General features: G+C 36.6%; 2 protein-coding genes and 1 long non-coding RNA gene across 5 annotated transcripts; 1 reads left to right on the plus strand and 2 right to left on the minus strand.

The window, feature by feature from the left end:
- Nucleotides 1-277: 277 nt before the first annotated feature.
- On the minus strand, nt 278-6,518 carry LOC130746602 (uncharacterized). The gene is made up of 11 exons (XM_057599283.1): nt 6,337-6,518; nt 6,007-6,072; nt 5,696-5,760; nt 5,102-5,135; nt 4,833-4,902; nt 4,631-4,688; nt 4,264-4,392; nt 2,717-2,808; nt 2,199-2,277; nt 820-904; nt 278-700 (listed from the first exon to the last, which is right to left on the minus strand). Exons 1-11 carry the CDS (start codon nt 6,341-6,343, stop codon nt 621-623), a joined length of 765 nt encoding a protein of 254 aa, XP_057455266.1. The 5' UTR covers nt 6,344-6,518; the 3' UTR covers nt 278-620.
- A 3,057-nt stretch (nt 6,519-9,575) lies between these two features.
- LOC130746603 (uncharacterized) lies at nt 9,576-11,485 on the minus strand. 3 transcript variants are annotated; one of them, XR_009022165.1, is made up of 5 exons: nt 11,150-11,485; nt 10,886-11,025; nt 10,600-10,697; nt 10,332-10,502; nt 9,576-10,013 (listed from the first exon to the last, which is right to left on the minus strand). It is a non-coding gene; the product is annotated as an uncharacterized LOC130746603 (long non-coding RNA). The 3 variants fall into 3 exon arrangements; XR_009022164.1 differs by having other exon boundaries at nt 9,576-9,959; nt 11,150-11,483; XR_009022163.1 differs by lacking the exon at nt 10,332-10,502 and having other exon boundaries at nt 9,576-9,959; nt 11,150-11,481.
- A 5,985-nt stretch (nt 11,486-17,470) lies between these two features.
- Nucleotides 17,471-22,203, plus strand: LOC130746604 (uncharacterized protein At1g51745). Its single transcript, XM_057599284.1, has 3 exons — nt 17,471-18,033; nt 19,113-20,179; nt 20,719-22,203. Exons 1-3 carry the CDS (start codon nt 17,852-17,854, stop codon nt 21,810-21,812), a joined length of 2,343 nt encoding a protein of 780 aa, XP_057455267.1. The 5' UTR covers nt 17,471-17,851; the 3' UTR covers nt 21,813-22,203.
- Nucleotides 22,204-23,845: the final 1,642 nt, after the last annotated feature.

The raw sequence follows: 23,845 nt of genomic DNA on the forward strand, positions 1-23,845 counted from the left end.
CACCAAATCATTTGTTTTTGAAAATTATATCCCCATCTTCAGAGATATTTATACCTTTTGTAGTCGTATCTGTCTCTTCATCAAGTGTGCAAAGAACTAAGGCTTATTCTTCTTACTCTTTCAAATGTTGGCTCTCAACCCTGATCAGTATATCTTTTGCCGTCTCAAAGTTACAACTTTCTATTATTTATCTCTCACAAAGTTGCTATGCTGTGCTATGTTTCTTAAGAAACAAAACATATTGACCGAGTTTCCTAAAACAAAATGCTACATGCCATACCCTTAAACACCAGTTGTATATTGATTTTTTAAACACAATGTATTGAGTTATTCATTCTATAAAAAAGAATATCTCCTACTTTAAATTCAGTTAAATAGTTGTTTATCCATTGGCTATTGCTTTCATCCAATTCATGATCGACGATTACAAATAAAAATTGTTTCTTTTCATCCGGTGCTCAAGTGAAAGACAATGTCACACATCAAACACTCCCGTAGATACTATCTTCCATTGATAATATCATAAAACAAAATCCTCCTCTGTCCTAGAAGGATGGAAACTCCCTCAAAGCCAGCAAGGCAATCTGTAAAACACTGCCTGATAATATTGCATATGCAGTTTAACTAGCTCTCTTGGAAGAATGTGTGGATGAATCAGATTTTTCAGCCAGATAATGCTCAAGCATATCATCTTCATCATCTGCCATGCACAGAAAAAAGGTATATTTACCATTATAAATGAACTTACTAAACAAGATAAGTATTTATTTTTAAGAAACAACGTATCAATCATGGATAGAGATAGAGAGAGTGAGAGACCTTCAAAATCTTCATCATCGAAGTCAATGTCAATGTCATCCTCATCCTCCTCAGCAGATTCCTCAGCGAGAGGAGCTGTTCCTTTCTGTGAAGAAACAAAAATCACATTATTTATTCAAAATAATAACAAGCCTTTTCTGTGAACTAGTATCATTCATATGCTCATAAATTTTAAGGAGAATTATTGAAAGGGACTAGTAGTGATATTTAATAAACAGGACCCTGTAATTAACATAATGTTTGGTTGGAGGGTATTGTAGGGGAGGGGAGGGGAGGGGAGGGGTTTTTTAAAATTTATTATGTTTGGTTCAGTTTTTTGGAGGGGAGGGGAGGGGAATGGAGGGAGATAAAACCCCTCATAACCCAATTTTGTCTCCCCTCCAAAAGTGGGGGGATTTGAGGGGAAATTATTTTCTGGACAAAAATCTCCCTACACATTATTAATATTCCAAATCTATCTAAAAACCTCTCTTCATCCAGACTTGCGTTTCTCTCCCCTTGCAAAACCGTCACCTTCTTTCTGGGTTTCTCAAGATCTATTTCTTCCCGTTGTTGCAGTATGCGCTACAATTGTCCAAATTTGATCGAAATCTGGAAAGATGAATAGGCGTGGAACAATGATTGTATATTGTTTCACTTTCTTCTTGAATTTGTATCAGTTATTTTTTTTTGGGTACAAGTATCCCAAAGTTTGGTTTAACCTTTCTAGAAAATAACTGGATTGTAAAATTCACGAAATAAACCTTTTCTTCTTTTTAATCTAGTTCTTATGTCTGTTTTGTCAAAAAAAAAAGGCTCTAAACTAGAGATGTTTGTGCAAATATATAAATATTTTGTGTATAAAAGGGTATAAAAATAATTTAATTGTAAAATATCTCCCCCAACCAAAAAAAAAAGTAATTTTCCCTCCTCTCCCCTCCTATGAACCAAACATGATATGAATTAAAATCACTCCCCTCCCCTTCCCTCCCCTCCATTAAAATCCCTCCCCTCCCCTCCCCTCCCCTCAGTTGAACCAAACAGTCCCTAAGAGTGTGGTTAATTAAGAAATGAAGTGTTTTGAGGGAGATAGATCCTAACCATTAAATAGCCAGAAGCACTACCACCAGTGTGGTTAATCTTGATATGAAATGAATTAGTGGTTACCGGGTTATTTGTGGAATTTTTTATAGCCCACAGGTCCTCTCTAAAACTATCTCAAATTTTAATGTCATATTTTGGAGGCACCAAGGAACTTTTTTAATCAAATATAAAAATAATCCAATATTTATTTTGGTGACAAATAGAAAATTATATGCTTGAACTTTAGAAATTGCAACCCAGAAAATATTAATTTAAGCCATCAATGTAGGAATACTATAATAAGGACAGCAAAGTACCGCTCTTCCACTTTCAAACCACTGTCTGCCAGATAGTTTCTTTTCCTTGGAAACTGCAAGCGCGGACTCTGGCATTAACCTGCAATGAGGACAAATCGGTTTGACATTCAAGAGGATAGTTGTTGCTTCAGGCTATCAACCTTCACAGTTACTTGTTAAAAAACAAGAATTTGGAGAGGAAGTTGTTTAAAATATCTGACTCTACAATTCTGTTATTTGTTATAATCTTTACCTTACAAATTTAGAACCCCCACCGTAACAACCTTCATAATTACTTGTTAAAAATAACAAGAATTTGGAGAGGAAGTTATTTAAAATATCTGACTCTACAATTCTGTTAAATGTTATAATCCTACCTTACGAATTTAGAACCCCCACCCTCTCTTCCCTCTTTTCTTTAAGACCCTTACCCCACTGATAACCAGGTGTCACATATGAAGAAGATTTGTATATTAAATTTGTCAAGAGAAAGATTCAGAAATATCTGTCATAGAATAAGAGCACTATAAGGGGCTTACTTGGCTCGTTCAAGTGCTAGCTCAGCTTCAAACCTCTCCCTCCATGCCAAAAATGTTTCAACAGTAACTGGTTCCCCATGGGGTACAACTATCTAAGAATGTTGGAAGATAAAAATTACTCAGGCAGAACAAAAGGTAACTCTAGAAATGATACCATGTGCACTCTACAGGGAAAACTTGTCAGAATTATACCACAAATAAAAAAAATAATACCATGTAGGAATAACAATCACAAAATTGTCATTTAAGCCTATATATTATAGAGAATAACAACTTCAGATAGTTTAATCCTTCATAGTAAAAACATTATAATAAGAGTAATTGGGTTTCTATCATGTCAGTGCTCTTATTAACAATGCTTGGTTGACTACACGATGCCAAAGATGTATAACCATATTTTTTCTCCAACACAGCCAAACTTGTTACTTCCAAACACAAGCACTGAATAGCCACATTTTATGAATATTCTCTACTGGGCAACTTTCCGGTAAAGGTGTAAATATCTGAGCTAAAATAATTACTTTGATTGATCGAAGTATAAAATCTAGATACAGCCAAGGTCCACATATTATAGAGATTCTGTAACATGCAGTATCAGTGGTCCTGCTAGTACTACTCGTTAACTAATGAACAATATAAAATTGATTAATTGAACAACAGCACCCCACGACAAGAATACCAGAACAGAGCAAAATTTCAAAAGTACAGGATACGATTCAAGAAGAATATATTAACATAAATAATTAAAAATATATTTAACATGAAAATTCTTAAGTTTTAGGGACAATATCACTTCAATGATCTTCATATTTTATCACATATTTGGAAGATTGTGTTTTTAATTTGGTTTAAATAAATTGCAGATATTGCAGGGGAGGCATGGTCCAGCATTAGAGTAGCCGTCGTGTGACTAGAAGAAGATCATGGATTCTAGTAGGGGAATCAAGCTCTTCGAAATGCAAGGTAAGGGTGGCTAAAACAGACCTCATAAGTCATAATGGGTTCAACTCTTTGTTGGATCCCGCCATAGTGGGAGCTTTATAGTACCAAATTGCCCTTTTTAAATAATAGATGTTGAAATAGTACCAGTCTCATTTATTCTGCATTTGTTCATATTCACTGTATATAGTGTTGTGCTACTATAGTTCTGGTCTTGGAAATTGTACAACTACACACAGCCCTTTCTCCTATTAAGTCTGACAAAAGTTGCAATCTCTTTTATAAAAGAACAGATTTATTCAGATGAAAAGGAAAAATTACCACGAATTGGGGAAATATGAGGTCCTCCATGGGGAAAACAGGAAAAATAAAAAAGGGCTCTCACTCTCCAGATCCTATCTCGTAAGTTATAGGAGCTTATATGACTAAGTTGAGTTCAATCCATGTCACTTCTATTCTTCATAATTAAATGCTCATAAATAAATACACTCACACAGGTATGTATGTACGTACATATGCATGTAAAACTACTACTTCATACTTGAAATTCAGAAAGCATCTAACAAACAAAAAGTTCAAAAGAAATTTCATAAAATAGACAGTCTTACATCCTCTTTGGCTGCCTCTTCTGCTTCAGCACTCACATCACCAGAGTCTTGACAAAACCGCTCATCCAACCACTCTTTAGCTGAGGTAACGAGTGTGTAGATCATAGCCATACCAAGATTTTCAGATGCCTGCGGAACACAAGTTTTGCATCAAAATTTCCATAACCTGACATGTATCCGCAACAAATCTTAAGTTCCATGACCATCAGCCATTAAGCAGCATGAAAATGCTAACATAACAACTCGAAACAATAAATTCAGAAGGCTATTAAGAAGTCATTCAATCTGGATAACAACCATGCCAGAATAGAACTAAGACCATTTCAGCTCAAACAATAAACAGCAAAACTGCAAGGTAAAACACTACCTCTTGTTGAAGTTTTTCTTTCACAGCCCTTAAATCTTCAGGAGGTATTCCTTGTAAACTGTAGTATAGATGAAATATAGCAAAAGCGCCTTAATATTAGTTTAATAACTAATAAATGAAACGAAAACGTATATTCCGCACTAAACATTAACTGGAGAGCCGAGCAATAAAAAATGATAGATAATATAACAGAAATATTGACCTCGTAACATTTAAAAGTGGAGGTTCATCAGGATATCTTTCTGTGTGTGCGAAGATCAAACCCAGTTGAGCTGCAACAAAAATTATGAGCCACATCTTTTGTATTACACATCAGAAGATTATATGAAGAAGAAACTAAGAAACAAGCTCCAAAAATAAAGCCATATCTTAGGAAGAAAAATGACAAGATGTTAAAAAAACTAAAGTACATGTTCAATAAAACTGAAAACCAAGATGAAAAGGAAAGTAATCTATCAAGGAGAAAGAAACCTGGATAGCTGATTGGCATATCTCCATCCTCATCCTGTACAGATGTATAACATACAGATAGGGTGGTCAGATTTTTTATGAGGAAAATGTCTTACAGTTGCCTAAATACATTGCACCAATCAAAGGAAAGGGGAGAAGTGGTGAAAATAACCCCAACTTCTGAATATACTAAGGCTGAAACTCCAACAAACTGTGCACAACTATTTGCTTTTTACAAAAGAAAATATTAATGTAACTCCAAATAATTCCCATGCATTTCAAACACCACATACAACAGGAAAATGTTCTGCTCTTATTTTGCCTATTAATCAAAAGATACCCCTTGCAATAATATAACTCAAACCCAAATTGTTTCCATAGAAAAGAAAGAAAGAAAAAAAGAAACTAAATAAGAGCAACAGTCATGATTATCCATGTCACAGGCTTGAGCAACAACAAAAACATTTTCCCATTAGGTGATGTCGGCTACACGGATAGAACAACTCCATCATGTTTCTGGTGTTCTTCCTTAACAAAATTCTTTTAAATAAGTATAAGACTGACATACACACTTGTAACACGAGAAATTGCAGCAAACGAAGGAGAAACATTTACCTGTGCTATCTTTATTTGAAAGCACCGATTGGAAGTACTTAGACCACTTTCACCAGAGTGTATTTCTACAATGAAATGTCAAACAGAAAACCAAACCCTTTTAACCAAATGACAAGTAAATCGGCACACGCACATGCACATACATAGGAAGCAGCATATCAGGTTAGAGCATGCTCTCGCGAAAATAATTAATGTTTGACCATTTATGTATAGCTTCACCATCAAGATTAACTTCCCCCACCTCACATGTCAACCTGATATGACATATAAACACACACATGTATATATATATAATAATGGCAAAAGGAAACCTTTGAACTCATCCATAAGTATAGCTTCTAATGCTTCAATCTCCATTTCTTGTTCTTGCGCGTAGTCTGAGGAACACAGACAAAGAAAAAGACATAACTTAAGGATGTTGTTTTAATGGTATTGGGAAATTTGCAGTGTCTAAACATGATCAATTACAAAATCCAATTTTTTTTCTTCTCAAACATCATCATCGGAAAATCAATAATAATAACGAACAATTGAGCAGTGTTCAAGAGCAAAATGCGAAACATGAGTGAAAAAATCGATCAAATTGGATACAAAAACACGCAGAGTAGAAGGGGAAATGGAAGATTGAAAATTGTGAGTACCCGTCATGGCTGGGAAAATTGATAGGAACACTGGTTTGCTTGCGAGGAGAGGGTGAAGTTTCAGCACAGCATCACCAGTAGCAGTGGCTGAGAGTGGAGGTCGTAGAAAACCTAATCACTGTCTGCAACACCCTTCACTGCTTAATTGATTTCGTACCCATTTTTTAACCAATGTTCCTTTTACTGCAAAATAGAGCAATTGGCTTAAACTAGGATTATACCCGTGCGTTGCACGTGGGGTACAAGGTTTTCATTTCGAACATGATTATTTTGATATACACGACTTAATAGTTCGTTCATTGACGAAAAAAGAATGTCGCAAAACCTCATTATATTCATTGGAATGTAGGTAATACAAAATCTAATAATTTTTGTTGTTATTTATAATCACGTTTTATTGTATGCTACTATAAAAAAATTCCAATGAATAACTAATGAAAAAAAATGGGTACGCAATACAAGAGCATTTTGGCGAATAGTGGAAACGTGAATTCGGGACAAGCGACATACCACAAGAGTGAAGTATGACATTACATCTTACTGGAAATCTTAAGACATTGAGTACATGAGTCTAATCTCTTATTTTTGCTTTTTGCAGCTTATACATATGAATTTACTTACATTGGAAATAAACAGGTCAAAATTGTGGTTTCAATAAATCTGAACATTCAAACGTAAAGTAATACATATATTCACTGATGATATGTGGGTGTGCCACAAATAGAGCAGGAGAAACTATTGTCCCATTGTGATATCAAGTATGCTAGATTTTTTCCTTATAAAAAATGAAAAAAAGTGTAGTCGATTTGATACCAATCTAAAACTCAATTTAAAACTAAAAAATCCGCCTCATTATTATGGCAGAGATATTTATGATAATTTAAAAAAAAAAAAAAAGCATACGTGAGTGTGTGTTTGCTGCACTTGTTATCTCCCCCCTTCTTTACACATATATAGATTATAAATGCGATGCACATATCCTTAATACGTAATTTAATATGGTTTAATAACTCATTGAATTTTATAGGATCAACTGACTAAGCAGCACGCCCAATTTAATACTCCCCTCGTCCTTTTTATAAGAAAAACTTTGACAAAATTACACAAACTAAGGAAACTAATATTTTTTATAAAATAAACTACTATACTTAATTCTAATGATGTCTATTCCTTTTCACAAGAACAATCATGGTAGTTACCATAAATGTTGACAATACCTATTGAGTGCTTGCAATTTTCCTCTAAATTTTTGCAAGGGGAATAAGTCTCTTTGCATTGGAATGAATTATTTGACTTAATTTTATAAGAGTGTTTCTTATAAAAAAGACCAAAAAAAAATTTCAATGCGTTTCTTATAAAAAGGACTGAAGGGAGTAATTTATAATTTATTGCAAAGAATTGAAGTAACATATATGAGCTAATAAAAGACACGAAAATAAATCTTCAAATTATTATTACTTTTCATAGATGATGAAGAAAAATTAATGCAAGTTTTAATAAGGTTAGACTTCCTATTAGAGAGAAAAATTAACTAATAAATAAAGAGTCTTGTAAATAAAGAGTCTTGTTATTGTACTAAGCAATTGTTGTGTAAGACTTGAATTCAGGTCTCTTTTCATGGTCTTTTACGCTTTTTAAAAATTACTAAGACATTCTTTATTAATTGGCCAACTTGGTGGAAGTCATCTTTTGTTGTCTTGCTGCTTGGGCTCTATTTAAACACTCAAGTCAATTCATAGAAAAATGAAATAAAAACTTTAAATAGAAAACCACCTCAGTAATATTAGGCTTATAACTATCAAATAAATCAAAAGATCTTTAACGATACACCATTCTAGACCCAATGAAGTAAAAAAGATGATATAAGGTTATTAATTATTACACTTTGCTCATTTTCAGTAGACCATTTTCCAGGAAATATCTTATATAAGAAATTCATAGCAACAATCTAATATTTCTAAACTAATGTACCAAAAAAAACTAAAATTTCTCAAAAACTTATAAATAATATCCTACCAAACGCCTGCTCAATAAATCTGCCCCAAAACGTATTAAATACTGAAGGTTTGCAGCACTAAATACATCAAGATATAGCTAGGTGGAGTCAAATTATGGACAGAACTAAAGAACTTTCAAAGAGGGCCCCCAAAAACTCAGTAATGACTATGTCCAACACAATCACATAGATTATCTATCTCCTTGTTTGCAGTATTAGCAGAAAGCTCCCAGACAGCAAGTAAATAGGTCTAAATTCTGAACATTGAAAATCCTTCTCTAAGTCTCCCACCAATGTAAACTGCATACTTCTTGGCAACAATTTTTGTTCCCTGCATGAATCTCCATTCAAGAGATTGTGCACTGATCAACCTGATATCATATGCACCATTCCACCAACTGTCATCACTCTATTGTTCTCTTGCAACTTCTCTAATAAAACTAATATATCTGCTGAGCTGTATGTGGAATCAGACCCTTTGATAACATCCTCAATGTCTGCAATACATATTTGGTCTAAGTGGTTGGCACACATATGCTGACCAAATAGATAATTAAATTTTTCATCTCAGCAACATAAAACCACAGATTCTCACATCTCAACAATAGACCATTGCTCATGCCATCATCTCTCATGGATCATGCCTTTGTGAGCTAAATGAAGAAGAACTAAGCACCATACAATAAACAGTTCAAGAACATCTATATCATGGATTAGAAATAAATTCACACATTGCACACATTCCCTTAAAAGTTAGAAGATTCAACCTGGCATCTCAAGACCTAATTTGTCTGCCATATACATGTTTCCAAAGCAAAAGATGGAATCCCATGGTAAAGGGCTACCTAACAGTCTTAGGCTGATAATTCAGCCCACTCGTAGCCATAAAATCTTGTATAATGCCAAAATAATTCTGGCTATAAGAAATGATAACACAACCTACAGTAATTAGCATTAGCCAATACAGCCTGATCTAGAAACAATCATATACAAAGCTCACCTGATCATCTATGTGCAGGTGCATTTATGTATCTCTAAGAGAAACATATAATTATGAACTTTCATCAATGAAATATAGGGAATTATGCACCTTTAGGGGTGAATCCAAATATATTATATGCACTTTGCTATATTTATTAAAGAATCATGTCATCAACATGTGCTAATGCTACCATTTGCTGAACAAACATACCACTGATATCACTGATAAGCACACAAGATTTAAAACTAAGTAAAAAGCGAATTGCACAAACAAAATTCAGTACTACCATTAGATGCTTAGTAGCCCAAGTACACCATTTTGGAATATTCGACTATATCTGTTCAGTGAAATGTACATTAACACCCTTTAATTCGAGGGGATTGACAATAATTTTTGCGAAGTTGCATGCTTGAGTCTAAATGGAAGGTATGACACTGCCTCCTACAAGCAAGTTCAAGTTGACTCTTTTCGGTATACTGACATGTCCTTGAGTTTTGGAATCTTCTTTCTTCATTACTTGCTGAACACCCTCTTGGTACCCTTCTATAAAACTTTTAAGAGCATCTCTTTATGTAGAAGCTCTGGTCATATACACACGCTGCCAAGCAGGTCTGAGGGTCTTCATTCCCCCTCTAGCAACAAAAACTGTATATTCCCAATAAAAGATACACATGCTTGGTCAAAATCACCATCACAAACCTATTATTAGATTAAAAGTAGAAGGATTTAATCTGGAAACTGAGAATACATCCAACCTAACAGAATAAGAGCCAAGGTAATGTGTTCAGAGAACATAAAATCCACATTTGGTTGCAAAAAATGTCAAAGCAGAGATCTGTAAACAGCTAATGGACGTTTTCAACTACTGACATTGGTTTTTGACATAATTGTATTTCAAAATGCAGATAGTTTACGGATATAGATTCCCAACGTTATTTTATACGCCTAAAAAGATCCTGAGAGTGATGTATCTGATGAATTAAGATTTTGTGTGTTATAATAAAGTAATGAACTTACATGTTATGTAAGATTACAATATTCTTGAGCATTTATAATAACTAATGCTGGTTCCAAATACACAAATGAGCCCCCTTGAACTAAAGGCAGTCGGGTACCAAAGTAGGAGTGCAGTATGGTTGTGATGCCAGAAAGAAACAGCATTGTAGGAATTACATTAGCAGTATTCGTCTGCCATGAGTGGTTAGTGTAAATGTAGATTCAAATATGAAAAACTAATTTTTCTTAAGAGTAAACAGTACATAACACTATAACAGTATATGCTTACATCAGTTCCACCCATGACCGGTACCATGACTAATGAGATCAATACAAGTGAGCCAGCCAATGATAGATAGTGTTGTAAGCCGTAATAGATAAGGGATACTGCAGTCAAAGGTGCTAATGTGTAAGTAAAAATACAGCAACATGATTATGCTAGTTAATCTTCTTGATAATGAGATAATGATTGGTTAAGAAAATGACTTGAAAATGAAGAGAGCAAGGCAGCTTCTACAGATACGAAATTGACAATTAGGAATAAGAAAGGAAATGCAGAAATTGGATTCTTTTACCCAACAAACTCAAAATCAACGCCAGCCGAAGCCCTCGCAGAAACCTTGAACCGCATCTCCACCGGAACTTGACACCAATGTTTCTCTCTTACCGACCCCAAACAAACGGACTCTGGGTAGAGGGATCTGAAAGTTCGAACCTTTGAGACAGGGGAGATAAGGGATCAATTTATAAGCAAAAATATGGGTACATCAAATCAACTCAGATCAGAACAGAACAAAGTTGTAAAGGAAAATGGAGGAGATAGGGGGTAGGCAAACAACCTGTAAAGAAGAATTTCCAGCTGGTTTTGGTGGCTTGAAGGTACCTACGGATTGCTACACACGCAAGCTGGTTGAAGGTGGAAAGTACCATTGATTATAGGAACAACTGCAGGAGGATAGACGGTAGATCACCTCCTTAGGGATCGGCCTTCGATGCAACAACACGGCAACAGCTGGCCGGTGGGACGTCAAACCTCCTACATCAGTGTAGAGTGAGCTAGAGCAATAGGTACAGCAGAGTCTCGGTGAAGTAGGAGGGACGAATGAGATGGTAATCAGGGTAAGATGCAAGTTGGGAGAGAGAGCTGCTAGCAGCTAACCCTACTTCCAAAGGCAAATAACTTCCCCCAACACAGCCCATGAAACAAAACGGCCCAAAAGCAACCCTGCTTGGTAACAAAAAAAAATGGCACGTGTGAACAGTAACAAAGCTTGAAACTTAAGTTAGAAGATAGTGGTGTTTTTTTTCCTACAAAATTAAATTAACCACCTTTGATTTTTCATCCCTCAATTTTAAAAAGAAAATGATAGATGCATTTTAAGGATATTTTGAGAGTTCGATTCCTATGAACCGTATACTTTCATAAAATTTATGTTCTTTACCACATCTATATACTTTATTAATGATATTTTTGTGCTGATCAAAAAATTATTAATCAATTCAAAGCGGCAATTGTAACACTAACACCCCGATTTCGGTGGCGTCACTTTAGTAACAAAAAAGAAAACAAAGCGGAAAAATCGTGAATTTTTTTTTTGAGATATTTGTTTTAAGTAAATAAAAGACTTGTCGAAATAAAGACTCATCGACGAAAGATAAACAAGACTAATATACAGATATATATACAACCCCCACTGTAAACAGCCTGCCGCGTCACGAGTAACCTCCAGTGACGGGAAAGTAGTGCCTCTCGGAAAATATGTACAAACAAAATATAAGGTCAAGTATTCGAAATACAGTCCTCAAAACGAAAGTAGGTCAGCCCAAAAACAGCCCAAAGACCTCCTAGTCCGACCAACTCTCTATGACTCCCGTAAAGAGAACCACACAAAAAGCTAAAGGTCGGGGACCTACCCTGCCCCAAAATGAGAAACTGAAGATCAGAGCCACGACGCTACTCCTACCCTAATCCTGACTAGAGGAGCACACCACAGTACTCCCAGCTATGCATCACCAAGGTCGTCGTCTGAATCTGAATCCAAGACGACTAGGTCTATGACTGCATCGGTCTTCACAGCTGGTCCTGCGGGTCCAGCACCCGATCCCAAGTCAACAGCAGCCACAACGGTGGGTGAGCTCGAGTCTGATGAAGTCCCTCCCACAGGCACCTCCTCTGAGGGGTCCTCGTCGTCCTCAGGCGACGGTGGTGGTGGTACTACAACTCCAGGTCCACAGTGCACACCCGGTGGTAGGTTGAAGCTGACAGTGTAGCGTCTCAAAACTTCATGCGTCAAGTTTCCCATCCTGTCGACGCGATCCTCCATTATTCGCCCCGAATAAATAGCTCGGTGGCCGGCGGGGTCGACCACCCATGAGCCCGGGGTGTCCTGATCCAACATCTCGAACCTAGTCCCCCCCCGAAGGGACGACCATCTCGAACCAGTCCGCCATCGACATCTGACAATAAGGGCATACATAGCCCCCCCATACACAGGTAGCACGCGCAAGGGTCAACTCAAAGAATTACATAATAGTACATCCAATAGGCAAAGTTTAAGTAGTAGCCACATAGGCTTATATGTAGATGACAGCAGTATAACTTTTATATTTTACCAAAGGAAATAAATAACATTTGCTGGCAAATAACATATATCAAGTAAGATTAACAAGTATCAAATACCCTCGACAACTAAATCAGCATGAATGGTGCATGAATGCAATGCTAAGGAACAAGATGCAATTCGAAAGGATGGGCACCATCGAGTCAGCCCTAACACCAGCCACGATGGGACCATTTCCGCTCGGGCGTCTCTTATACCAAACAAAATGTAGTCAGATCAGTAGTGAACCCGCAGGTCTGCCATTTCCGTCTGCAACCAAGAACACCGCACTGTTCTTATGTGGAAATCCGGGTCTTATGACCATTTTAGAATCCACCGAGGTCCGGCATCCCACCGTGTATTAACCTCAAAATGAGTGCACAAATGCAAGTGATTAGCCAAATAACGTCTCCGACCTCACTCGTCACGTCGTCACGTGTTCTAGCTAACTTATTGTCTCTAAAAAGAATATCCTAAGGTAAATGTCGATTTTGCGGCAAAAGACAATTAATTATCAAAAGTAACTCATGATGATTTCTCGAATCATCCGACTCATCTTCATCCGATGGTCAAAAACTGCTCAGCGAGCAAAGAGTACCAATGTACTTGGAAACTATTCGTCTCCCGGCTTATCTTTTAGATAGCCAAACAACAAAACTGCTCATCGAGCAAAAGAGCATCAACGTACTCAGAAACTTATCAATTTTCCCGGCTTATCCTTTAGATAGCCAAACAACAAAACTGCTCATCGAGCAAAGAGTATCAACATACTCAGAAACTTATTAGTTTTCCCCAAAACTTGGACTCGGCGACACTTCTCATTTTCCAAAGCTAATATTCAAGTCCTAAGCTCTTATTTGAGATTGTGATCATTATTCATTGTAAAATAGTTTCCATTTAGTTTTATCTCTAATCTTATGAGTTTAAAAGATCCCATAATCCCAAGTAATTCCCAGAGAAGGTCTCGATCCATTAAAACAATAACAAAGGCCCGAACCTCTGTTCGTCCCGTCAAACTTTCCCAAAACTTCATGATAGGTTCTGGCATAATTGCCCGTTTATCCTCTCTGACGTACAACAGATATATATATATATATATATATATATATATGTGATTTCATAATCAGAGTAACACAATCCAACAGTCATGGCACATATATCATCACATCATAGAATAACCATTCAGCACATAGCATGTGAATCAATATCAACACATCCTAGATTAACCATTTAGCACATAGCATGTGAATCAATATCAACACATCCTAGATTAACCATTTAGCACATAGCATGTGAATCAATCCCAAAAACAATTCAAGCGATAAATGATTATCAATTGTCAGTCGTAGCCTCAGAAAACATTTTTCCCAGTCAAACACAATCAAGTGCATAAACAGTAAATCAAGTCGAATTCGTCGACACCTAAATCATTATCTAGTATTCAGTGAGTAGCCCTCACCTGTAGGTCTTCCAGGGTGTTCCTCAAAGCTTCCTTCACAACCTTCCTCCTCGACTCCACAAAGTTCCTCAAATGAACCTTAGAGTAAAATCATAGAATTCAGTCACAATGAGTCAGAAACTCGGCAAACAATAAGTACTAGGGTTATACGAAGCATTATAAACTCCGAAGAACGATAATCTAACGCGTTAAGACAAGTTTTCGAAAAACAAAATTTTCCTCCCCCTAAGGAGGAGCTCTCGGCCACACATCATAATTGTGTGCGCCAATTTTTCTTCGATCAAACTTGGTTCCTAGGTTATCATTAGTCGTAACTAAGACGAATCAAAGCTCGGAAAAATTTTCGGATCGAGAACTGTCGCAGGGGTATTTTGGTCATTATTTTTAGCTCAGAATTTCAAAATTGAAATTTCGAAAAAAAAATTGGATGGGGACGTCACCAACGACGTTTATGACAATTAATCCTACTAGCGCTAAGCTAAGTCGAGAGTTTTCAGCTTAAAGGATTAAACTTTGTCCCAAAATGGGTTTTTCAAGCAGAATTGGAATTCGGCGACATTCGGCAAAATGTAATCCGCTAGAAGTACTCTTGGGTACGTAGGGAATATGTTTAGACGCTAAAATCAAGTTATTTGGACAGTTTTACAAAAAGCTCAAAACTTTGAGCACAGAAAGACATAGAGAAAAGCGACGGAATTGACGATCAGAAGTGAGAGATAGTGTCTATACCTCGATGTCTTCGAATAGCAACGAACGGTGAAGCAATCGGGCAAGAAACGGCGAAAATCACTTCCTCCTCCTCCTCCTTGGGTGCTCGCGGGTTTGGGGTTTGAATGGGTAAATGTTGTGAAATCTTTTCATTTTCTTGCTATTTATAGGTTTTGGAAAATGCGGAAAAATGAAAATTTCGCGATTCCGATTTTTCCTACGTATTCCTCTGTGAATTCTAAGATAGGTTCTGGCGACAGAATTCCAGAACTCAAAACAGGTTTCTTGGAATTAAATCAAACGATCCAAAGTCGGTGTAAATCGATTTTACCCGAAAAGTTACTTTTTGCAGTTGATGTCAGATGAGAAAACTTCGTTCTGAAGAAAGATTGGAAATATCAAGAGAAATGGGCGTTTGCGTGTGGAATCTTCGTTTGAAGCTCCGAATAGAAAAAGTCTTCATCGTCGGTTGATTTTAGGTTTCTTGAACTATCAGTGATTTAGTTTCGGCAAACTTCAGAGTATTGGAATTTGACCTTCGTACATTCCAGGGTTTCGTATCGGAACGCTTGTTATGGAAGAATTAAGAGAATTTCTAACATTTCTCTGAAGATTTTTGGAATTAATTTCCATCGTGTCTTTAAGTGCAAATTAGCTATTTATTAGCACTCTTGCCCTAGGTTTAAGCGAATACTAATCGTGCTATAACTTTTATCGACTTTGATACAATCCTTAGCCTTTTCCTGAACTTTCTCTTTCATAAATTATTTCCATTCAATAAACTTGTTCAGGTTTTCCTTCACGATACATCAAAACTAATCGTGAATATGAATTTTATTCGGTTTATTCTAAGCTTAAAAACTTGGGTCTCACAGCAATGACCTTCCTGTCTGTAATTAGTTTACCTTAATATGACATTGGTGGGCTAAACAACGTTTTCTATTTCACATTTTTAAGTTGGTCTATTCACATATATTCTTGAACTTATTCTCTGTTGTACAACTATTATACAAATATATCTACACAATAAACTAAATTGATGTGCAACGCACAGGTAAAAAACACTAGTCCGAGTTGAAGTTGCGAGAGCAATTTAATATAAAAAATACAGATGTGTTATATCAATTAATTAAATAAAATAAAAAATATTCTCTTATCAATGAAAATTTATTACCAGTTTGGGCTTAGCCCTCCATACTAAAAAAAAATTGATTAGTAGTGCAAAAATCTTTTACACTTTGGTAGTGTCTGGTCTAACTTATTTTTTACTTTCAGAAAAGTTTGGGCAAACATGCTTGATATTAAGCTCTTAAAAAATAAATAAACTTATTTTTTTTACAAATAAAATATAAAAAGTGACTTTTAAGTAAAAAGTTAAGGTAGTGTTTGGTCTGACTTTTTTTGTCTTAAAAGTTACTTTTAAGTAAAAGTGGAAAATAAGAACTTTTAGAAAAAAAAAGTAAAAGTTGCTTATTTGTATTTTTATAACTTAAAAGCCACTTTTAATTTAAAAGTTATTTGATAGTTAGTAAACTCACAACACTGAGTGGTTGAAGCGACATGATGGTGGAGGGTCAGGTAGCACTGGTGCTGGAGGTCGGTGTTACCTATTGGCGGTGGCGGTGGCTGTTATCGGTGATGGGGTGGTTGTGATGATGGAGGCGATGGTATTGAGAGTTGTGAAGGAAAAGTTGGTGGCAATGGCAGTGGTGGTGGTGAACAATTGTGGTGGAGGTTATGGTAGAGGTGGTGGTGGTGGAAGGTGGAGGGTTGTGGTGACAATGAAAGTGGTGGTGTTGTTGGCAATGGAGGTGGTGGTGATGGTAGTCATGGTGATGGCAATGGTGGCGAGTCATGAAGATGATCTTGCAAATGTCAAAACCCCTCCTCCTCCTCCAAGACCCAAAGCTAATGTTTCATCATCTCACTATGGTATTTTAACAAGGGCTATCCTAGGTGAATTTCATTGCAAGTTAATCAGCTTCAATCTTTGAAAAGTTTGACGAGTCAACAGTGCAAAACTTAGTGAAACATCTTCAAATGACTCATATAAAAAAATACAAGGAAGGCAAGTTTGATGACAAGGGTTTGTTTTCTAGTTGGTTTTGACATTTGTAGGTTTTCATGTGTATTGTTCAATTAAGGGCACACGTGTTTTAGATTTTTCTGGCGGTTAAGCGGATCGTTCATTGTTAATTTTTTTTTGACTTTTTTTTTTTTTTTTCTATTGAGGCTTATCTTATAAGATCAATCACGAATATTTTTTCCTTTAAAAAAACAAAGACGATTATATCGATTATATTAGTTTGGTTTGGATCATCGGATTAACCCGAAACAACAAAACCCTACTTGTTATTGAAGTATCAGCCTAAAGATATAAATAGTTACATTTTGATCCAAACACGGAACAAAACCCTCCCACTTTCTTTCTTTCGTGTCCGTACTCTCTGTGTGACACGAATGACTATAGCCTCTGATGATGAAACCACACCATCAAAAGTCAAAAACACTCTTCACTATAACACCACAAACACGAACATAGATCCTTTGTTTCACTAGTTTCACCACCATTTCTCTCCTAGATCTTCTGCCCCTTTTGTTGCATGCACGATTACAGCTTTTAGTCTTGATGGGGTTCTGCTGTTTTGCTCAAAAATGAAAACTCTGGACCATTTCTGAACTTGGGTGTGACTCTACAATGGTGGGTCTGGATTGATTTTTGCTTTTACTCTAGTTTTTTGGGTTGCCAGTTTTTTTGCTCTAGCTGCTGAGAAATGGGTAGTTCGGAAGAGTCCAACATCAATGCGTCGGTGGGTGGTTTGGTTTGGGTCCGGCGCCGGAATGGGTCATGGTGGCCGGGTCAGATACTGAGTCTGGATGAAGTGTCGGAGGACTGCTTGGTTTCTCCGAAATCGGGTACTCCTGTCAAGCTGTTAGGTCGAGACGATGTTAGTGTGTGAGTGCCTGTTTTATATCTTCTTTTCTTCAACTTTTTTGGGATATGAGTGTGCACTTATAAGCATTTTTTTTGCTCTTCTTTGATTGATAGTTCACAAGTTTAACCTTTGGGGTTGCTCTTTTGATGTGAGTGTTTGACTGTTTGGTGCTGTAGCTATATGATGCTGGCTTGATAGTTTTTTTTTGGGAGGGTGGAGTGAGAGTCCTGGTGAAGTGCTGTTTTTACTTTTTACTCATAGTGAATTGCAAGACTTGGGAGGACTCATCATCTTAATCATGATCCCCATATCTTCTATTGATTGGATGTCCTTATTTTGTTTTTCTGAATCTTGCATCCATAGGCTCATGGAGCTTTACCCTTAAAATGAGTATCATTGGTATCTCTATGTAAAATTGTGCAAGGCATAATAGGTGGAAGAGGGACTAGTTATGTCAGTTTCCTGTTAGGTGAAAGCATTAGGAGTGAGTAGAATTAGTTTATGTTTCTCCACAAATATGATTGGAACTGTTTACTTTTTTTTTTGTTTGATCAATTGTTTGGTGTGAATATGAGCCACTGATGTGGAGAAATGTGCAATAGCTTTTTATATCATCTCACCTGTAATGTAAAATTGTAAATCACTGCTTTGCTTGAGCCTTCATATGATTGTTTTCTCATGATATTGTTTGCAGCAGAAGATTAGTGTGCGGTCTTTTGGTGAGAGTGAGACTTATTAAGCTGTTTTTATTTTGTTACTTTGGAAAGTGGATGTAATTTTGGGTTTCATACTCAAGCCATACGTCAAGAAATCACCTTGTAATATTTAGTATTAGACAGTACAAGGTGAATGGACATAGGTTATTCTTGGTTGTTGTTGCCACTGATTTGGTTGTAGTTTTCCTTTTCTCAGAACTGTAATTCTGTAAACTGTAACTTACCCTTTTTCCCTGTGGCTTCTTGATTTAAATGTAGTCATATAAGAAAAATAAAAATATCTCTAGCTTGTGTACATCAATGGTCTATAATTTGTTGTTTGAGTTGTTAAAGTTTGTTGATATTTGCGTAAGGTCTAATTTTGTTAGAACTTTGTGATATAGGGATTGGTATAATCTTGAAAAATCAAAGCGGATAAAAGCTTTTCGTTGTGGAGATTATGATAAATGCATTGAGAAGGCAAAAGTATCTGCTGCCAGTTTAAACAAGAAGGCAGTAAAGTATGCTCGAAGGGAATATGCTATTATTCATGCTCTTGAGCTAGAGAGTGCTATCCTGGACAAGGAAAACTCATGCTCCAGATTAGATAGACCTGGTAGTGAACATGGTGGATCAGCTGGAGAATTACCAATCATATCTGACTCTGGTGATGACAATGAGGATGTGACCAATGATCTGACTGACTCTGAAGTCAATTCTAATTCAGCTCTAGAATTATCACAATCTGCTATATCTTTTGAAGAGCCTAATCATAATGGTTCTTTAAAGATGCAATCTACACAGGGAAGGAGGAGAAGAACACCTAATGATTCTGAAGATGATGGTACTGAAGGAGTCAAGCGAATGAGAGGACTTGAGGACCTGGGCATTGGCGTAGTTTCAAAGAGAAAGGTCCAGGGCACTGGTACAACTGAGATAGTTCAGAATGGTGGTGCCTCACTCAACAAAACAACCGCAGGGAACTGCCTGGTGAACGGAACTTCTGTTAATGGTGGTAAGGGTTATTCTTCAACACTGAAAAGGAAGAGATCACAAGTGCCAAATGTTCATGAATTCTTGAAAAGGAAAAACCGACGCCGGCCATTGACAAAGGTTTTAGAGAGTACAGCCATGTTACCAGTTCCTGTCAATTGTGATCAGCTTCCTAGTTCAAGCAGTTCTCCACTAAATGGGATAACTGATGGAAGGATTTCAGGATTAGATTCTAATGATTTAAATAAAGGTTCTCCAACTGCAAATCACAATTCAGATAGCATTGATGCTGCTTGTGAGAATGGGGCTTCATTAATTGTTCATGACCAGTGCAATGGTGCTTCGGCTTTCCATATCGATGACAGGGTTATGGAGAATGAGACTTCTGGTATACCAGGGCTAGTTGGCAATGGTTCTCCAGACAAACTATTTGATGTGCCTTTTGTTGGGGTTCTGGGGGAGGAGAAGAACCCTCCAGGTATGGTATACTATGATTTATATTTGCATTGCTTTCAATAGTCATTTAAATGCATTGCTGTTCAGTATCACCCGTTTTTACCTTGCTAATATTACTTTTCCTTCATTCCCCTCAATATATTAATTTTCTTTTCTAGTTTCATTTTAGATTTAGGTCTTTAGTCGGTTCTGTTAAATAAATATGTTTAATAGTTTGAACTGCCTTAGTCAGAACATGAATTCAGAAAAGAGAGATGGAAAATGCATCATACGTCATGATTCATAGCATTGAATGAGCCAAGTTTTAAATTTGCTTTGTTGAGCTCTAGATGTGGAGTAAGCATAAATGTGTTAATTTTGTGTGTAAGTCTTTCCTTTCCTGAGGTTTGAACATCAATGCTAAATAATTTTGCCCAGTTTTGAAGCTGTAGAATATAGGTCAATGATATTTGTTCATCTCTGCTTCAGTTTAGCCATACTACTACCGTGTTTTTGTGTATGTTGTGGTGAGTACTGCTCTGGGTAATAATTACCTTGCACTGATGTAATTTCTTCTGCCAGGTTCGTCACCCATACTTGTTTCTTGTTCATCTGGCAAGCCTCAAATTTGTGCGTCGGGTCAGCAATCTTGTCATGCTAGTCAATCTGACACTGTGTCATTGAGAAATGAGGGCAAGAATGAATATGGTTGTACCATTTCAGCTGCTGGTGACAGTATAGTTGGCCATAGTGCAGGCAAAGATAGTTCAAAGTGGCAGTCAAAAGGAAAGAGGAATTCAAGACATACTAGTAAAAGTAGAAAACAAGTAAGAAAATACATGGACATAAGCCGAGAATCCAGTGCTTATTTACAAGGAATAGGGAACTCAGATGGATTCTGTCTGAATGCTGGTCAGAAAGTTGATTCAAATGGCATGTGTGCACCTAATGCTTCACACAATCGTTCTTCTCAAATTAAGTGCAAACCTGTTTCTGAAGGCCAATCAGAAGGATTTGGGGACATGGCAAAGCATATCAGGGGTACAGTGGCAGAGGCGAAGCTATTACCTGATATGCCTCTCACCCCTCAGAGATCGCTTCCTTATCGCCATTCACGCTTCACTGTTAACTCCAGATATCAAATGGCAGATTTTCCTGGAAGAAATCATTGTTCCGATGGTTCGCTATATGATGTTAAGGTAGAAGTTAAATCCAGCTACAGGCCACAACATGTCCCTCTGGTTTCTCTTGTGAGTAAACTGAGTGGCAAAGCCTTTATCGGACACCCTTTGACAGTTGAGGTCTTGGATGATGGTCATTGTGAACAAGTTTTGAGTGGCATTAGTATTGGATGTGACCTAGAAGTTGGTGACATCTACTGTGAGGCCAAGCCAAACGTGGTAGCCGGAAGAACACGTTCCAAGAACTCATCACGTCTTTCATCTCGTAAATCTTCCAAGACCAAGAAATCTGGGCTGTTGAATAAAAAGATTCGGAAGCTATCCTCACTGACTGGTCACAGGCAGTCAGAAGAGCAGAGAAAACCAGTGGTAGAGAAGCTGAAAGGACCTGTTATAGCTTGTATTCCCCTGACAGTAGTATTTAGTAGGATAAATGAAGCAGTGAGTGGCCAGGCACGGTTAACACCCCATGCATTACCAACATCCAACCAATGACTTCAGTTACTGGGGAGTTGCAATGAATGAATGGTGCAGAGAATTGTTTCTTTGGTAATTTGAAAGATTTTGGTTTAGTTTTGTAGCGCGGCATATTCTGCCACGAAGGTTTAATCTTCTGTACAATTTCAAGACATTTTCATGTAGAACTGATAGGAGTTAAAATCATCTGAGGCTTCTCTTAGCTTTGTAAATAATGTAACATTGGATGAGGTGTAAAGATTGTCGGTCTAGTATTAGGTATCTTACCTGATATTAAGTTCTTCAAAGTAATGAATCAGGTTGCTTAGGGAGTTCAAGAACTCTTGCATATTGTACTCCCATGTGGGACATGCCCAATTTAATCAACCCTGCAATGCAAGACTATTAATGAAAATTGCAATTGTGAGAATACTCGGATCAGTACATACATATTGTCAAGGGTATTATAATTTTTCTTTGTTGCGTATGTTCTCTTTTGCAGGGTTTGTTTTGTTAGCTTAAATGTTTAACTGTTTTCTGGTCGTGATCATCATTGACTAATGTTAAAGTAGGGTGAATAATGGTAACACTGGGGTTTGAACTTGAGATCTTAGAAAAAATGCTCAAATTCATTACTTTAGCTTTGGTTCAAGGTGTGTAATTGTAGGTGTTTTTGTTGTTGGTTTAAATATTAGTGTATAATCAACTTTTGTTGTGGGGATCTTTTATCTATCCAAAGTGATAACGATGTGTTAGCGCATACGGTTGTCAATTAGGATTTACAATATAATATTGATATATGCATCAGTCCATGTACTCTGCATCGTTAAATGGGAAAACTTAGTTGAGATGGGGGAAGACACTCATTGGAGCTCATGTATTGCTTTTAATAGTAGAGAAGGTCCGATAAGTGCTTGTGTATCCAAACAGGCTCATATAATCGGAAGAATCTTATAGCATTGACAAACTGGTTATTAAGTTGATAACAATACAACATAACATGAAAGATGGGGTCCTTTCTGAGTAATGTTTCATCCACACCTCTCTTTTGAGGTGGAGAGGTGGAATGGTGAGAGAGATAGGAAGAAAAGAAAAAGTAAGAGAGAGAAAATATGAGATGTAATAGATGATAAGATGAGAGAGATAGAAATAAAAAGAGGTGGAAATGAAGTGTTTAAAAAATGAGGTGTGTATATATCATTACTCGTCACTAGTAGTTATAAAGAAAGGGAGATATGGACAAAAGCAACTAATGTGTGTACTAATTTTGCTCGGTTGTTTATTTCTTAATTTTTTTTTAAAAAAACTATATGTATACTTCATGAAAGAAAATCACGTTTGAGGAGACCCATATTATAATGAGGCTAATGCTTCCGATAATAATTTTCTCTATTCACATTACTCGGACTCAATACTTGGCTTAAGGAGAATTATGAATGTATCATCTAAAGTCTAAACCAACCACTGGTAAGTCTAAGACTTTTGTATTATATATAAAAGGTCTATTTTGAATCCAAAGTGATTTTCTTTCTACATAACATTTTTTTCTTTATGTAGTTTGAACATTTTCTCACATTAGTATTTATGCATGTTTAAATTTTCTTATCTTTTGAGCATTCGAGGGTAATTGTTGTTGGGGCAAATATGAGTGGATGATTATGTCCACATGTCTGTGATCCCAGTTAGATACTACTCCAACACTTAAGTGTACTTATTGACGATGAGCCCCCAATTTATTTATAAATACTTGTGTTGGGCCAAAATTCTTCAAAATGTCTAAACTCTAAAAAGTTAAAGGTTAACTAGATTTAGGGCTTTTAGTTGGGGCGTATGATGCAAATATAACAAAAAAATGGTGTTAGGATTAAGACTATTGAGTCTGGTCTACAACAATTGTCCCCACCTTAACAGATCGAGGCGCGAGGGATGCCGAGATTTTCATGCTCAATTGTGTTGTTTGGTGAGTAGCTTTATTGTTTCCCACACACAACACCATGTCGGGGAAAATACAAGTGTATGAGATATGAGATGCACAATGGAGAACTCACGAAAGGGATTTCGACGCTCAAGTC

The sequence above is a fragment of the Lotus japonicus genome, chromosome 3 (genome assembly GCF_012489685.1).
Source record: "Lotus japonicus ecotype B-129 chromosome 3, LjGifu_v1.2".
NCBI lineage: Eukaryota > Viridiplantae > Streptophyta > Magnoliopsida > Fabales > Fabaceae > Lotus > Lotus japonicus.

Bases quoted from the DNA above. Each gene is read 5' to 3' on its own strand.
- LOC130746604 (XM_057599284.1), top strand. From the start codon at position 17,852: ATGGGTAGTTCGGAAGAGTCCAACATCAATGCGTCGGTGGGTGGTTTG. The intron at 18,034-19,112 runs GTGAGTGCCTGT...TTTGTGATATAG, and splicing joins GGTCGAGACGATGTTAGTGT to GGATTGGTATAATCTTGAAA. The intron at 20,180-20,718 runs GTATGGTATACT...TTCTTCTGCCAG, and splicing joins GGAGGAGAAGAACCCTCCAG to GTTCGTCACCCATACTTGTT.
- LOC130746602 (XM_057599283.1), bottom strand. The intron at 4,393-4,630 runs GTAGTGTTTTAC...TGTGTTCCGCAG, and splicing joins AAGAAAAACTTCAACAAGAG to GCATCTGAAAATCTTGGTAT. The intron at 905-2,198 runs GTACTTTGCTGT...GTTTCTTCACAG, and splicing joins GGTTTGAAAGTGGAAGAGCG to AAAGGAACAGCTCCTCTCGC.